This window comes from Hemitrygon akajei, chromosome 6, assembly GCF_048418815.1.
Source record: "Hemitrygon akajei chromosome 6, sHemAka1.3, whole genome shotgun sequence".
Lineage (NCBI taxonomy): Eukaryota > Metazoa > Chordata > Chondrichthyes > Myliobatiformes > Dasyatidae > Hemitrygon > Hemitrygon akajei.
In genome coordinates this window covers 68,026,770-68,042,652 of record NC_133129.1, presented here as the reverse complement: position 1 = coordinate 68,042,652, position 15,883 = coordinate 68,026,770, and the positions used below count along the sequence as shown (strand labels likewise).

The following is a 15,883-nucleotide window of genomic DNA, read 5'->3' as shown; positions in this document are numbered from 1 at the left end:
GGCACATGGTGATTGTCACTCCAAGCTTTTCCTCTCACCTGCTGGGTTTGTTCCTCGCTGAGCTGCAGCTCCTGACTCAATCCAGTGACTTTTCCAGTTGGCCATGATTAACACAAGAACCTACAGCTATTCTGCATGAACACCGGTTGACACTGTAGAGAATTGCCCATACACTAGATTTTCATCAAATATCCTCCTGCGTACCTTTAGGAGATTTCACAGGGTGGCGATCAGGAACAAGACTGCTCAAGGGAAAAGAAGAGTCCTTATACAACAGCTGAGATATTTCAGCATTACGGTAGACATGGGTTGCATTGTTGTTCCAAGACACTAATTGCTCGCTGGACATATTTGCTGAGCTATTAGAGGAATGATTTTGAGGCCCATTTGTATTGATATGTTTGCTTTACCTGAATGTTTCATGTCTTTTTGAACTACTGCAGTGAAACGCCTTGGGAATAACGGCCACAAGAAATTCGAGGTGCAGTACAATGTCAACCAATGTGAAGACTTCACTCTACTGAACAACTTCGCAATAGCTTTCAACAACACTTTAGCTGAAATGGTAAAACCAGTACTCGTGCTATGTCGTTGAATGCAAGGTGTTTAAGAGTCTTTTGAATTTCTACCACAAGGTGATCAGTTATTGAGTATGTTAAAAGTGGGGAGTGATAGGTTTTTGGACATTTGTGAGAGTCAAACAATTTAGAGATTCAGCACAAAAGTGGACTTTATGGCATAGGATCAGCCACGGCATTAAATGATACAGCGGGTTCAGAGTGCTGTTTGGCCTAAATCTCCCTTCCACTTTTGCAATGGTAGCTTTTCACATTTACTCTGTCCTGATGAAGGGTCTCAGCCTGAAACGTCAACTGTTTATTCCCATCCATAGATGCTACTTGGCCTGCTGAGCTCCTCCAGCACATTGTGCGTATTGCTCTAGATTTCCAGCATCTGTAGTATCTCTTGTTTCCACTATTAACAGTGCTCACATTGAATACACAGGTATTTTGTCAAACAGAATTTCATGCTCACCTAGTAAGGAAGAACTAGGGCAAGTAGGATAGGTTCCAAGGAGTATCTTCAAAGAGGAGAGAGACTTGGAAAGGTTCTGGAGGGAATTCCAGAGACTATGCCTTAGGCAGTTAAAAGAATAGCCTCAGATTGTGAGTGAAGTAAATGAATGATGCACAAGGTGTCTGAATTAGAGGAATCAGAGGACTGGGAGGAGAAGGTTTTATTTTCTAGCATAGAGAGTGGGATTCCATTGAGATACGTTAACACAAGGAAGTGACCTTTGAAACTGAGGCTTTACTGGGCATTGCCGTGCCACAGCTAGCTCCCTACAGCCCTCACACTGCCCGATTACCCGATTATACATAGATACAACCTGACTGATGTTCACGCCTGGATTAAAGCAGATGTTGGCTGAGTTCTTCACATTTTTTATTTATGGTTTCTTTTTATTTTTATTTAGAGGTACAGCATGGAACAGGCCCTTCTGGCCCTTCGAGTTGTGTCACCCTAGCCTAATCACGGGACAATTTACAATGACCAATTAATCCACCAAATGATATGTTTTTGGTCTGTGGAAGAGAACTGGAGGAAACGCACACATTCCACGGAGGATGTGCAAAGTCCTCACAGAGGATGCAGGAATTGAACTCTGAACTCCAGCACTCTGAGTTGTAATAACGTCACGCTAACCACTACGCTACCACGGCATCCCTTTCTAATTGTTGAAGTCCTGTGGTGTGTTTTTTCTTTCTTTCACTGTCTTTAGGTTCCATTCCTTTGTGATGAGGATAATGACATTGAATGCGAAATGGAAGAGTTACCCAAAGTGCAATGCTTGGAATACAACTATAACTATGAAAATGGTTTTGCCATCACAGGTATTGCATTTGACTTTCATCCTGTTGTAGCGTGGCATTTGCTGGTGAAAATACATTTGCTGTCCAGTTGCTACCCTCCACTTGAAATACTGAACAAGTCAGATAGCATCTCTGGAAAGACTATCACTATTAACATTTCAGAGTCCGATCGCAAATCCCTTGTTCAGTCCCTTCCTACCTACGTCCATGACATTTCACACGCTCTTGATCTTTTCAATGATTTCAAGTTTCCTGGCCCCAGTCATCTTATTTTCACTATGGATGTCCAGTCCCTATACACCTCCATCCCCACCAGGAAGGCCTTAAAGCTCTCCATTTCTTTCTGGACACCAGACCCAATTAGTTCCCCTCCACCACCACTCTCCTTCATCAGCTGAAACTTGTCCTTCCTCTTAATAATTTCTCTTTTGGCTCCTCCCTCTTCCTTCCGTGGGCACTCACACGGGTCCCAGCTATGCCTACCTGTTTGTCGGCTACATGGAACAGTCTGTGTTCCAAGCCTACACTGGTGTCACTCCCAACTTTTCCTACACTACATCGACGCCTGATTTAGTACAGCTTCCTGCATCAGTGTGGACCTCGTCGAATTCATCAACTTTGCTTCCAACTTCCACCCTGCCCTCAAATTTACCTTGTCCATTTCCAACCCCTCCCAGCCCCCCTCCTTTTCAATTTCACTGTCTCTATCTCTGGAGACAACTTATCTACTGATGTCTATAATAAACCCAATGATTCTCAGAGCCACCTGGACTATATCTCTTCCCACCCTGTTACTTGTAAAAGCGCCATCCCATCTCCGCTACATCTGCTCTCAGGATGACACGTTTCATTCTAAAACTAAGGAGATGTCCTCCTTCTTCAACGAAAGGGGCTTCCCTTCCTCCAATATCAATGCTGCCCTCCACCACATCTCTTCCATTTCACACATGTCTGCCCTCACCCCATCCTCCCACCACTCTACCAGCGATAGGGTTCCTCTTGTCCTCACCTACCACCCCACCAGCATCTGCATCCAGCACATAATGCTCCATAACTTCTGCTATTTCCAGCGGGACCCCACCACCAAGCACATCTTTCCCTCCCCCCCACCTCTGACACTTTCTGCTTTCAGCAGGGATCACTCCCAATGAGAATCCCTTGTCCATTCATCCCTCCCCACTGACCTCCCTCCTGGCACTGATCCTTGCAAGCGGAACAAGTGCCACACCTGCCCCTACACCTCCTCCCTCACTACCATTCAGGGCCCCAAACAGTCCTTCCAGGTGAGGCAACAGTTCACCTGTGAAACTGTTGAGGTCATATACTGTGTCCAGTGCTCCTGTTGTGGCTGCTGTATATTGGTAACACCCGACATAGATTGGACATGTCAGTCCATGGCCTCCTCTACTGTCACGATGGACCCCACTCCGTTTGGAGGAGCAACACCTTATATTCAGTTTGGGTAGCCTCCAAACTGATGGCATGAACATTGATTTCTCAAACTTCCAGTAATGCCCCCCCACTCTCTCACCTTATTGCTTTACCTGCCTATAGCCTCCCTCTGGTGCTCCTGTGGCTTTTCTTTCTTCAATGGCTTTCTGTCCCCTCCTATCAGATTCCTCCTTCTCCAGCCCCGTACCTCTTTACTTCACCCCACGCCCCACACCATTTCCCCATCACCTTGTGATTCTTCCTCCCCTCCCCCAACTTTCGTACTCTGTCTCCTCATCTTTTTCTCCGGTCCTGATGAAGGGTCTCGGCCTGAAACATCAACAGACTTGCTGAGTTGCTCCAACGTTTCCTATGTGTCAGTCTGATTGCGAGTCATTACTCTATAATGTTAACTTTCTCCACAGTTGCTCTAAGAACCAGCTGAGTACTTTCAGTATTACCTGATATTAATTCGGATTTCTAAGCCTGCAGTAATTTGCTTTTGTGCACTCTGTTGCTCTTCAGGTATCTTCTGGAATGTCGGGGAGGGGGTGTTGGCAGAGGAGTTTAGGACGGGGATTTGGAATGTTGGGGAGGGGGTGCTGGCAGAGGAGTTTACGACGGGGATTTGGAATGTTGGGGAGGGGGTGTTGGCAGAGGAGTTTACGACGGGGATTTGGAATGTTGGGGAGGGGGTGTTGGCAGAGGAGTTTAGGATGGGGATTTGGAATGTCGGGGAGGGGGTGTTGGCAGAGGAGTTTACGATGGGGATTTGGAATGTTGGGGAGGGGGTGTTGGCAGAGGAGTTTACGATGGGGATTTGGAATGTTGGGGAGGGGGTGTTGGCAGAGGAGTTTACGACGGGGATTTGGAATGTTGGGGAGGGGGTGTTGGCAGAGGAGTTTACGACGGGGATTTGGAGTGTCGGGGAGGGGGTGTTGGCAGAGGAGTTTAGGACGGGGATTTGGAATGTTGGGGAGGGGGTGCTGGCAGAGGAGTTTACGACGGGGATTTGGAGTGTTGGGGAGGGGGTGTTGGCAGAGGAGTTTAGGACGGGGATTTGGAATGTTGGGGAGGGGGTGTTGGCAGAGGAGTTTACGACGGGGATTTGGAGTGTTGGGGAGGGGGTGTTGGCAGAGGAGTTTAGGACGGGGATTTGGAATGTTGGGGAGGGGGTGTTGGCAGAGGAGTTTACGACGGGGATTTGGAGTGTTGGGGAGGGGGTGTTGGCAGAGGAGTTTAGGACGGGGATTTGGAATGTTGGGGAGGGGGTGTTGGCAGAGGAGTTTACGACGGGGATTTGGAGTGTTGGGGAGGGGGTGTTGGCAGAGGAATTTAGGACGGGGATTTGGAATGTTGGGGAGGGGGTGTTGGCAGAGGAGTTTACGACGGGGATTTGGAGTGTTGGGGAGGGGGTGTTGGCAGAGGAGTTTACGACGGGGATTTGGAGTGTTGGGGAGGGGGTGTTGGCAGAGGAGTTTAGGACGGGGATTTGGAATGTTGGGGAGGGGGTGCTGGCAGAGGAGTTTACGACGGGGATTTGGAATGTTGGGGAGGGGTTGTTGGCAGAGGAGTTTAGGATGGGGATTTGGAGTGTCAGGGAGGGGGTGTTGGCAGAGGAGTTTAGGACGGGGATTTGGAATGTTGGGGAGGGGGTGTTGGCAGAGGAGTTTACGACGGGGATTTGGAGTGTCGGGGAGGGGGTGTTGGCAGAGGAGTTTAGGACGGGGATTTGGAATGTTGGGGAGGGGGTGTTGGCAGAGGAGTTTACGACGGGGATTTGGAGTGTTGGGGAGGGGGTGTTGGCAGAGGAGTTTAGGACGGGGATTTGGAATGTTGGGGAGGGGGTGTTGGCAGAGGAGTTTACGACGGGGATTTGGAGTGTCGGGGAGGGGGTGTTGGCAGAGGAGTTTAGGACGGGGATTTGGAATGTTGGGGAGGAGGTGTTGGCAGAGGAGTTTACGACGGGGATTTGGAGTGTCGGGGAGGGGGTGTTGGCAGAGGAGTTTAGGACGGGGATTTGGAATGTTGGGGAGGGGGTGCTGGCAGAGGAGTTTACGACGGGGATTTGGAATGTTGGGGAGGTGGTGCTGGCAGAGGAGTTTCGGATGGGGATTTGGAATGTTGGGGAGGGGGTGTTGGCAGAGGAGTTTCGGATGGGGATTTGGAATGTTGGGGAGGGGGTGTTGGCAGAGGAGTTTACGACGGGGATTTGGAATGTTGGGGAGGGGGTGTTGGCAGAGGAGTTTAGGACGGGGATTTGGAATGTTGGGGAGGGGGTGTTGGCAGAGGAGTTTACGACGGGGATTTGGAATGTTGGGGAGGGGGTGTTGGCAGAGGAGTTTACGACGGGGATTTGGAATGTCGGGCAGGGGGTGTTGGCAGAGGAGTTTAGGACGGGGATTTGGAATGTCGGGGAGGGGGTGTTGGCAGAGGAGTTTACAACGGGGATTTGGAATGTTGGGGAGGGGGTGCTGGCAGAGGAGTTTACGACGGGGATTTGGAGTGTTGGGGAGGGGGTGTTGGCAGAGGAGTTTACGACGGGGATTTGGAATGTTGGGGAGGGGGTGTTGGCAGAGGAGTTTAGGACGGGGATTTGGAATGTTGGGGAGGGGGTGTTGGCAGAGGAGTTTAGGACGGGGATTTGGAATGTTGTGGAGGGGGTGTTGGCAGAGGAGTTTAGGACGGGGATTTGGAATGTTGGGGAGGGGGTGTTGGCAGAGGAGTTTAGGATGGGGATTTGGAATGTTGGGGAGGGGGTGTTGGCAGAGGAGTTTAGGACGGGGATTTGGAATGTTGGGGAGGGGGTGCTGGCAGAGGAGTTTACGACGGGGATTTGGAATGTTGGGGAGGGGGTGTTGGCAGAGGAGTTTACGACGGGGATTTGGAGTGTTGGGGAGGGGGTGTTGGCAGAGGAGTTTACGACGGGGATTTGGAATGTTGGGGAGGGGGTGCTGGCAGAGGAGTTTACGACGGGGATTTGGAATGTTGGGGAGGGGGTGTTGGCAGAGGAGTTTAGGACGGGGATTTGGAATGTTGGGGAGGGGGTGTTGGCAGAGGAGTTTAGGACGGGCATTTGGAATGTTGGGGAGGGGGTGTTGGCAGAGGAGTTTAGGATGGGGATTTGGAATGTCGGGCAGGGGGTGTTGGCAGAGGAGTTTAGGACGGGGATTTGGAATGTCGGGGAGGGGGTGTTGGCAGAGGAGTTTAGGACGGGGATTTGGAATGTTGGGGAGGGGGTGCTGGCAGAGGAGTTTACGACGGGGATTTGGAGTGTTGGGAAGGGGGTGTTGGCAGAGGAGTTTAGGATGGGGATTTGGAATGTTGGGGAGGGGGTGTTGGCAGAGGAGTTTCGGATGGGGATTTGGAATGTTGGGGAGGGGTTGTTGGCAGAGGAGTTTACGACGGGGATTTGGAATGTTGGGGAGGGGGTGTTGGCAGAGGAGTTTACGACGGGGATTTGGAATGTTGGGGAGGGGGTGTTGGCAGAGGAGTTTACGACGGGGATTTGGAATGTTGGGGAGGGGGTGTTGGCAGAGGAGTTTAGGACGGGGATTTGGAATGTTGGGGAGGGGGTGTTGGCAGAGGAGTTTAGGACGGGGATTTGGAGTGTTGGGGAGGGGGTGTTGGCAGAGGAGTTTAGGACGGGGATTTGGAATGTTGGGGAGGGGGTGTTGGCAGAGGAGTTTAGGACAGGGATTTGGAGTGTTGGGGAGGGGGTGTTGGCAGAGGAGTTTACGACGGGGATTTGGAATGTTGGGGAGGGGGTGTTGGCAGAGGAGTTTAGGACAGGGATTTGGAATGTTGGGGAGGGGGTGTTGGCAGAGGAGTTTAGGACGGGGATTTGGAATGTTGGGGAGGGGGTGTTGGCAGAGGAGTTTAGGACGGGGATTTGGAATGTTGGGGAGGGGGTGTTGGCAGAGGAGTTTAGGACAGGGATTTGGAATGTTGGGGAGGGGGTGTTGGCAGAGGAGTTTAGGACGGGGATTTGGAATGTTGGGGAGGGGGTGTTGGCAGAGGAGTTTAGGACGGGGATTTGGAATGTTGGGGAGGGGGTGTTGGCAGAGGAGTTTAGGACGGGGATTTGGAGTGTCGGGGAGGGGGTGTTGGCAGAGGAGTTTACGACGGGGATTTGGAATGTTGGGGAGGGGGTGTTGGCAGAGGAGTTTACGACGGGGATTTGGAATGTTGGGGAGGGGGTGTTGGCAGAGGAGTTTAGGATGGGGATTTGGAATGTTGGGGAGGGGGTGCTGGCAGAGGAGTTTACGACGGGGATTTGGAATGTTGGGGAGGGGGTGTTGGCAGAGGAGTTTAGGATGGGGAATTGGAATGTTGGGGAGGGGGTGTTGGCAGAGGAGTTTAGGACGGGGATTCGGAGTGTCGGAGAGGGGGTGTTGGCAGAGGAGTTTACGACGGGGATTTGGAATGTTGGGGAGGGGGTGTTGGCAGAGCAGTTTACGACGGGGATTTGGAATGTTGGGGAGGGGGTGTTGGCAGAGGAGTTTAGGATGGGGATTTCGAATGTTGGGGAGGGGGTGCTGGCAGAGGAGTTTACGACGGGGATTTGGAATGTTGTGGAGGGGGTGTTGGCAGAGGAGTTTACGACGGGGATTTGGAGTGTTGGGGAGGGGGTGCTGGCAGAGGAGTTTAGGACGGGGATTTGGAATGTTGGGGAGGGGGTGTTGGCAGAGGAGTTTAGGACGGGGATTTGGAGTGTTGGGGAGGGGGTGCTGGCAGAGGAGTTTAGGACGGGGATTTGGAATGTTGGGGAGGGGGTGTTGGCAGAGGAGTTTAGGACGGGGATTTGGAATGTTGGGGAGGGGGTGCTGGCAGAGGAGTTTACGACGGGGATTTGGAATGTTGGGGAGGGGGTGTTGGCAGAGGAGTTTACGACGGGGATTTGGAATGTTGGGGAGGAGGTGTTGGCAGAGGAGTTTACGACGGGGATTTGGAATGTTGGGGAGGGGGTGTTGGCAGAGGAGTTTACGACGGGGATTTGGAATGTTGGGGAGGGGGTGTTGGCAGAGGAGTTTAGGACGGGGATTTGGAGTGTCGGGGAGGGGGTGTTGGCAGAGGAGTTTACGACGGGGATTTGGAATGTTGGGGAGGGGGTGTTGGCAGAGGAGTTTAGGATGGGGATTTGGAATGTTGGGGAGGGGGTGTTGGCAGAGGAGTTTACGACGGGGATTTGGAATGTTGGGGAGGGGGTGTTGGCAGAGGAGTTTAGGACGGGGATTTGGAATGTTGGGGAGGGGGTGTTGGCAGAGGAGTTTAGGACGGGGATTTGGAGTGTCGGGGAGGGGGTGTTGGCAGAGGAGTTTACGACGGGGATTTGGAATGTTGGGGAGGGGGTGTTGGCAGAGGAGTTTAGGATGGGGATTTGGAATGTTGGGGAGGGGGTGCTGGCAGAGGAGTTTACGACGGGGATTTGGAATGTTGGGGAGGGGGTGTTGGCAGAGGAGTTTACGACGGGGATTTGGAATGTTGGGGAGGGGGTGTTGGCAGAGGAGATTAGGACGGGGATTTGGAATGTTGGGGAGGGGGTGTTGGCAGAGGAGTTTAGGACGGGGATTTGGAGTGTCGGGGAGGGGGTGTTGGCAGAGGAGTTTACGACGGGGATTTGGAATGTTGGGGAGGGGGTGCTGGCAGAGGAGTTTACGACGGGGATTTGGAATGTTGGGGAGGGGGTGTTGGCAGAGGAGTTTAGGACGGGGATTTGGAATGTTGGGGAGGGGGTGTTGGCAGAGGAGTTTACGACGGGGATTTGGAGTGTTGGGGAGGGGGTGTTGGCAGAGGAGTTTACGACGGGGATTTGGAATGTTGGGGAGGGGGTGTTGGCAGAGGAGTTTAGGACGGGGATTTGGAGTGTCGGGGAGGGGGTGTTGGCAGAGGAGTTTAGGACGGGGATTTGGAATGTTGGGGAGGGGGTGTTGGCAGAGGAGTTTAGGACGGGGATTTGGAATGTTGGGGAGGGGGTGTTGGCAGAGGAGTTTAGGACGGGGATTTGGAGTGTTGGGGAGGGGGTGTTGGCAGAGGAGTTTACGACGGGGATTTGGAATGTTGGGGAGGGGGTGCTGGCAGTGGAGTTTACGACGGGGATTTGGAATGTTGGGGAGGGGGTGTTGGCAGAGGAGTTTACGACGGGGATTTGGAATGTTGGGGAGGGGGTGTTGGCAGAGGAGTTTAGGACGGGGATTTGGAATGTTGGGGAGGGGGTGTTGGCAGAGGAGTTTAGGACGGGCATTTGGAATGTTGGGGAGGGGGTGTTGGCAGAGGAGTTTAGGACGGGGATTTGGAATGTTGGGGAGGGGGTGTTGGCAGAGGAGTTTACGACGGGGATTTGGAGTGTTGGGGAGGGGGTGTTGGCAGAGGAGTTTACGACGGGGATTTGGAATGTTGGGGAGGGGGTGCTGGCAGAGGAGTTTACGACGGGGATTTGGAATGTTGGGGAGGGGGTGTTGGCAGAGGAGTTTACGACGGGGATTTGGAATGTTGGGGAGGGGGTGTTGGCAGAGGAGTTTAGGACGGGGATTTGGAATGTTGGGGAGGGGGTGTTGGCAGAGGAGTTTAGGACGGGCATTTGGAATGTTGGGGAGGGGGTGTTGGCAGAGGAGTTTAGGATGGGGATTTGGAATGTCGGGCAGGGGGTGTTGGCAGAGGAGTTTAGGACGGGGATTTGGAATGTTGGGGAGGGGGTGTTGGCAGAGGAGTTTAGGACGGGGATTTGGAATGTTGGGGAGGGGGTGCTGGCAGAGGAGTTTACGACGAGGATTTGGAGTGTTGGGGAGGGGGTGTTGGCAGAGGAGTTTAGGATGGGGATTTGGAATGTTGGGGAGGGGGTGTTGGCAGAGGAGTTTCGGATGGGGATTTGGAATGTTGGGGAGGGGTTGTTGGCAGAGGAGTTTACGACGGGGATTTGGAATGTTGGGGAGGGGGTGTTGGCAGAGGAGTTTACGACGGGGATTTGGAATGTTGGGGAGGGGGTGTTGGCAGAGGAGTTTACGACGGGGATTTGGAATGTTGGGGAGGGGGTGTTGGCAGAGGAGTTTAGGACGGGGATTTGGAATGTTGGGGAGGCGGTGTTGGCAGAGGAGTTTAGGACGGGGATTTGGAGTGTTGGGGAGGGGGTGCTGGCAGAGGAGTTTAGGACGGGGATTTGGAATGTTGGGGAGGGGGTGTTGGAAGAGGAGTTTAGGACGGGGATTTGGAATGTTGGGGAGGGGGTGTTGGCAGAGGAGTTTAGGACGGGGATTTGGAGTGTCGGGGAGGGGGTGTTGGCAGAGGAGTTTACGACGGGGATTTGGAATGTTGGGGAGGGGGTGTTGGCAGAGGAGTTTACGACGGGGATTTGGAATGTTGGGGAGGGGGTGTTGGCAGAGGAGTTTAGGACGGGGATTTGGAATGTTGGGGAGGGGGTGTTGGCAGAGGAGTTTACGACGGGGATTTGGAGTGTTGGGGAGGGGGTGTTGGCAGAGGAGTTTACGACGGGGATTTGGAATGTTGGGGAGGGGGTGCTGGCAGAGGAGTTTACGACGGGGATTTGGAATGTTGGGGAGGGGGTGTTGGCAGAGGAGTTTACGACGGGGATTTGGAATGTTGGGGAGGGGGTGTTGGCAGAGGAGTTTAGGACGGGGATTTGGAATGTTGGGGAGGGGGTGTTGGCAGAGGAGTTTAGGACGGGCATTTGGAATGTTGGGGACGGGGTGTTGGCAGAGGAGTTTAGGATGGGGATTTGGAATGTCGGGCAGGGGGTGTTGGCAGAGGAGTTTAGGACGGGGATTTGGAATGTTGGGGAGGGGGTGTTGGCAGAGGAGTTTAGGACGGGGATTTGGAATGTTGGGGAGGGGGTGCTGGCAGAGGAGTTTACGACGGGGATTTGGAGTGTTGGGGAGGGGGTGTTGGCAGAGGAGTTTAGGATGGGGATTTGGAATGTTGGGGAGGGGGTGTTGGCAGAGGAGTTTCGGATGGGGATTTGGAATGTTGGGGAGGGGTTGTTGGCAGAGGAGTTTACGACGGGGATTTGGAATGTTGGGGAGGGCGTGTTGGCAGAGGAGTTTACGACGGGGATTTGGAATGTTGGGGAGGGGGTGTTGGCAGAGGAGTTTACGACGGGGATTTGGAATGTTGGGGAGGGGGTGTTGGCAGAGGAGTTTAGGACGGGGATTTGGAATGTTGGGGAGGGGGTGTTGGCAGAGGAGTTTAGGACGGGGATTTGGAGTGTTGGGGAGGGGGTGCTGGCAGAGGAGTTTAGGACGGGGATTTGGAATGTTGGGGAGGGGGTGTTGGCAGAGGAGTTTAGGACGGGGATTTGGAATGTTGGGGAGGGGGTGTTGGCAGAGGAGTTTAGGACGGGGATTTGGAGTGTCGGGGAGGGGGTGTTGGCAGAGGAGTTTACGACGGGGATTTGGAATGTTGGGGAGGGGGTGTTGGCAGAGGAGTTTACGACGGGGATTTGGAATGTTGGGGAGGGGGTGTTGGCAGAGGAGTTTAGGATGGGGATTTGGAATGTTGGGGAGGGGGTGTTGGCAGAGGAGTTTACGACGGGGATTTGGAATGTTGGGGAGGGGGTGTTGGCAGAGGAGATTAGGACGGGGATTTGGAATGTTGGGGAGGGGGTGTTGGCAGAGGAGTTTAGGACGGGGATTTGGAGTGTCGGGGAGGGGGTGTTGGCAGAGGAGTTTACGACGGGGATTTGGAATGTTGGGGAGGGGGTGCTGGCAGAGGAGTTTACGACGGGGATTTGGAATGTTGGGGAGGGGGTGTTGGCAGAGGAGTTTAGGACGGGGATTTGGAATGTTGGGGAGGGGGTGTTGGCAGAGGAGTTTACGACGGGGATTTGGAGTGTTGGGGAGGGGGTGTTGGCAGAGGAGTTTACGACGGGGATTTGGAATGTTGGGGAGGGGGGTCTTGGCAGAGGAGTTTAGGACGGGGATTTGGAGTGTCGGGGAGGGGGTGTTGGCAGAGGAGTTTACGACGGGGATTTGGAATGTTGGGGAGGGGGTGCTGGCAGAGGAGTTTACGACGGGGATTTGGAATGTTGGGGAGGGGGTGTTGGCAGAGGAGTTTAGGACGGGGATTTGGAATGTTGGGGAGGGGGTGTTGGCAGAGGAGTTTACGACGGGGATTTGGAGTGTTGGGGAGGGGGTGTTGGCAGAGGAGTTTACGACGGGGATTTGGAATGTTGGGGAGGGGGTGCTGGCAGAGGAGTTTACGACGGGGATTTGGAATGTTGGGGAGGGGGTGTTGGCAGAGGAGTTTACGACGGGGATTTGGAATGTTGGGGAGGGGGTGTTGGCAGAGGAGTTTAGGACGGGGATTTGGAATGTTGGGGAGGGGGTGTTGGCAGAGGAGTTTAGGACGGGCATTTGGAATGTTGGGGAGGGGGTGTTGGCAGAGGAGTTTAGGACGGGGATTTGGAATGTTGGGGAGGGGGTGTTGGCAGAGGAGTTTACGACGGGGATTTGGAGTGTTGGGGAGGGGGTGTTGGCAGAGGAGTTTACGACGGGGATTTGGAATGTTGGGGAGGGGGTGCTGGCAGAGGCGTTTACGACGGGGATTTGGAATGTTGGGGAGGGGGTGTTGGCAGAGGAGTTTAGGACGGGCATTTGGAATGTTGGGGAGGGGGTGTTGGCAGAGGAGTTTAGGATGGGGATTTGGAATGTCGGGCAGGGGGTGTTGGCAGAGGAGTTTAGGACGGGGATTTGGAATGTTGGGGAGGGGGTGCTGGCAGAGGAGTTTACGACGGGGATTTGGAATGTCGGGGAGGGGGTGTTGGCAGAGGAGTTTACGACGGGGATTTGGAATGTTGGGGAGGGGGTGTTGGCAGAGGAGTTTACGACGGGGATTTGGAATGTTGGGGAGGGGGTGCTGGCAGAGGAGTTTACGACGGGGATTTGGAATGTTGGGGAGGGGGTGTTGGCAGAGGAGTTTACGACGGGGATTTGGAATGTTGGGGAGGGGGTGTTGGCAGAGGAGTTTAGGACGGGGATTTGGAATGTTGGGGAGGGGGTGTTGGCAGAGGAGTTTAGGACGGGCATTTGGAATGTTGGGGAGGGGGTGTTGGCAGAGGAGTTTAGGATGGGGATTTGGAATGTCGGGCAGTGGGTGTTGGCAGAGGAGTTTAGGACGGGGATTTGGAATGTTGGGGAGGGGGTGTTGGCAGAGGAGTTTAGGACGGGGATTTGGAATGTTGGGGAGGGGGTGCTGGCAGAGGAGTTTACGACGGGGATTTGGAGTGTTGGGGAGGGGGTGTTGGCAGAGGAGTTTAGGATGGGGATTTGGAATGTTGGGGAGGGGGTGTTGGCAGAGGAGTTTCGGATGGGGATTTGGAATGTTGGGGAGGGGTTGTTGGCAGAGGAGTTTACGACGGGGATTTGGAATGTTGGGGAGGGGGTGTTGGCAGAGGAGTTTATGACGGGGATTTGGAATGTTGGGGAGGGGGTGTTGGCAGAGGAGTTTACGACGGGGATTTGGAATGTTGGGGAGGGGGTGTTGGCAGAGGAGTTTAGGACGGGGATTTGGAATGTTGGGGAGGGGGTGTTGGCAGAGGAGTTTAGGACGGGGATTTGGAGTGTTGGGGAGGGGGTGCTGGCAGAGGAGTTTAGGACGGGGATTTGGAATGTTGGGGAGGGGGTGTTGGCAGAGGAGTTTAGGACGGGGATTTGGAATGTTGGGGAGGGGGTGTTGGCAGAGGAGTTTAGGACGGGGATTTGGAGTGTCGGGGAGGGGGTCTTGGCAGAGGAGTTTACGACGGGGATTTGGAATGTTGGGGAGGGGGTGTTGGCAGAGGAGTTTAGGACGGGGATTTGGAATGTTGGGGAGGGGGTGTTGGCAGAGGAGTTTACGACGGGGATTTGGAGTGTTGGGGAGGGGGTGTTGGCAGAGGAGTTTACGACGGGGATTTGGAATGTTGGGGAGGGGGTGCTGGCAGAGGAGTTTACGACGGGGATTTGGAATGTTGGGGAGGGGGTGCTGGCAGAGGAGTTTACGACGGGGATTTGGAATGTTGGGGAGGGGGTGCTGGCAGAGGAGTTTACGACGGGGATTTGGAATGTTGGGGAGGGGGTGTTGGCAGAGGAGTTTACGACGGGGATTTGGAATGTTGGGGAGAGGGTGTTGGCAGAGGAGTTTAGGACGGGGATTTGGAATGTTGGGGAGGGGGTGTTGGCAGAGGAGTTTAGGACGGGCATTTGGAATGTTGGGGACGGGGTGTTGGCAGAGGAGTTTAGGATGGGGATTTGGAATGTCGGGCAGGGGGTGTTGGCAGAGGAGTTTAGGACGGGGATTTGGAATGTTGGGGAGGGGGTGTTGGCAGAGGAGTTTAGGACGGGGATTTGGAATGTTGGGGAGGGGGTGTTGGCAGAGGAGTTTACGACGGGGATTTGGAATGTTGGGGAGGGGGTGTTGGCAGAGGAGTTTACGACGGGGATTTGGAGTGTTGGGGAGGGGGTGTTGGCAGAGGAGTTTAGGATGGGGATTTGGAATGTTGGGGAGGGGGTGTTGGCAGAGGAGTTTCGGATGGGGATTTGGAATGTTGGGGAGGGGTTGTTGGCAGAGGAGTTTACGACGGGGATTTGGAATGTTGGGGAGGGGGTGTTGGCAGAGGAGTTTACGACGGGGATTTGGAATGTTGGGGAGGGGGTGCTGGCAGAGGAGTTTACGACGGGGATTTGGAATGTTGGGGAGGGGGTGTTGGCAGAGGAGTTTACGACGGGGATTTGGAATGTTGGGGAGGGGGTGTTGGCAGAGGAGTTTAGGACGGGGATTTGGAATGTTGGGGAGGGGGTGTTGGCAGAGGAGTTTAGGACGGGCATTTGGAATGTTGGGGAGGGGGTGTTGGCAGAGGAGTTTAGGATGGGGATTTGGAATGTCGGGCAGGGGGTGTTGGCAGAGGAGTTTAGGACGGGGATTTGGAATGTTGGGGAGGGGGTGTTGGCAGAGGAGTTTAGGACGGGGATTTGGAATGTTGGGGAGGGGGTGCTGGCAGAGGAGTTTACGACGAGGATTTGGAGTGTTGGGGAGGGGGTGTTGGCAGAGGAGTTTAGGATGGGGATTTGGAATGTTGGGGAGGGGGTGTTGGCAGAGGAGTTTCGGATGGGGATTTGGAATGTTGGGGAGGGGTTGTTGGCAGAGGAGTTTACGACGGGGATTTGGAATGTTGGGGAGGGGGTGTTGGCAGAGGAGTTTACGACGGGGATTTGGAATGTTGGGGAGGGGGTGTTGGCAGAGGAGTTTACGACGGGGATTTGGAATGTTGGGGAGGGGGTGTTGGCAGAGGAGTTTAGGACGGGGATTTGGAATGTTGGGGAGGCGGTGTTGGCAGAGGAGTTTAGGACGGGGATTTGGAGTGTTGGGGAGGGGGTGCTGGCAGAGGAGTTTAGGACGGGGATTTGGAATGTTGGGGAGGGGGTGTTGGAAGAGGAGTTTAGGACGGGGATTTGGAATGTTGGGGAGGGGGTGTTGGCAGAGGAGTTTAGGACGGGGATTTGGAGTGTCGGGGAGGGGGTGTTGGCAGAGGAGTTTACGACGGGGATTTGGAATGTTGGGGAGGGGGTGTTGGCAGAGGAGTTTACGACGGG

General features: G+C 54.1%; 1 protein-coding gene across 1 annotated transcript in view; it reads left to right on the top strand.

Moving 5' to 3' along the window:
• The window catches only part of svep1 (sushi, von Willebrand factor type A, EGF and pentraxin domain containing 1), a 289,678-nt gene that overhangs the window by 123,533 nt on the left and 150,262 nt on the right, over nucleotides 1-15,883 (top strand). The window contains exons 13-14 of the mRNA XM_073048583.1: nucleotides 444-565; nucleotides 1,784-1,895. Coding sequence (XP_072904684.1) covers nucleotides 444-565; nucleotides 1,784-1,895 — 234 coding nt within the window. The remainder of the gene's footprint in view (nucleotides 1-443; nucleotides 566-1,783; nucleotides 1,896-15,883) is intronic.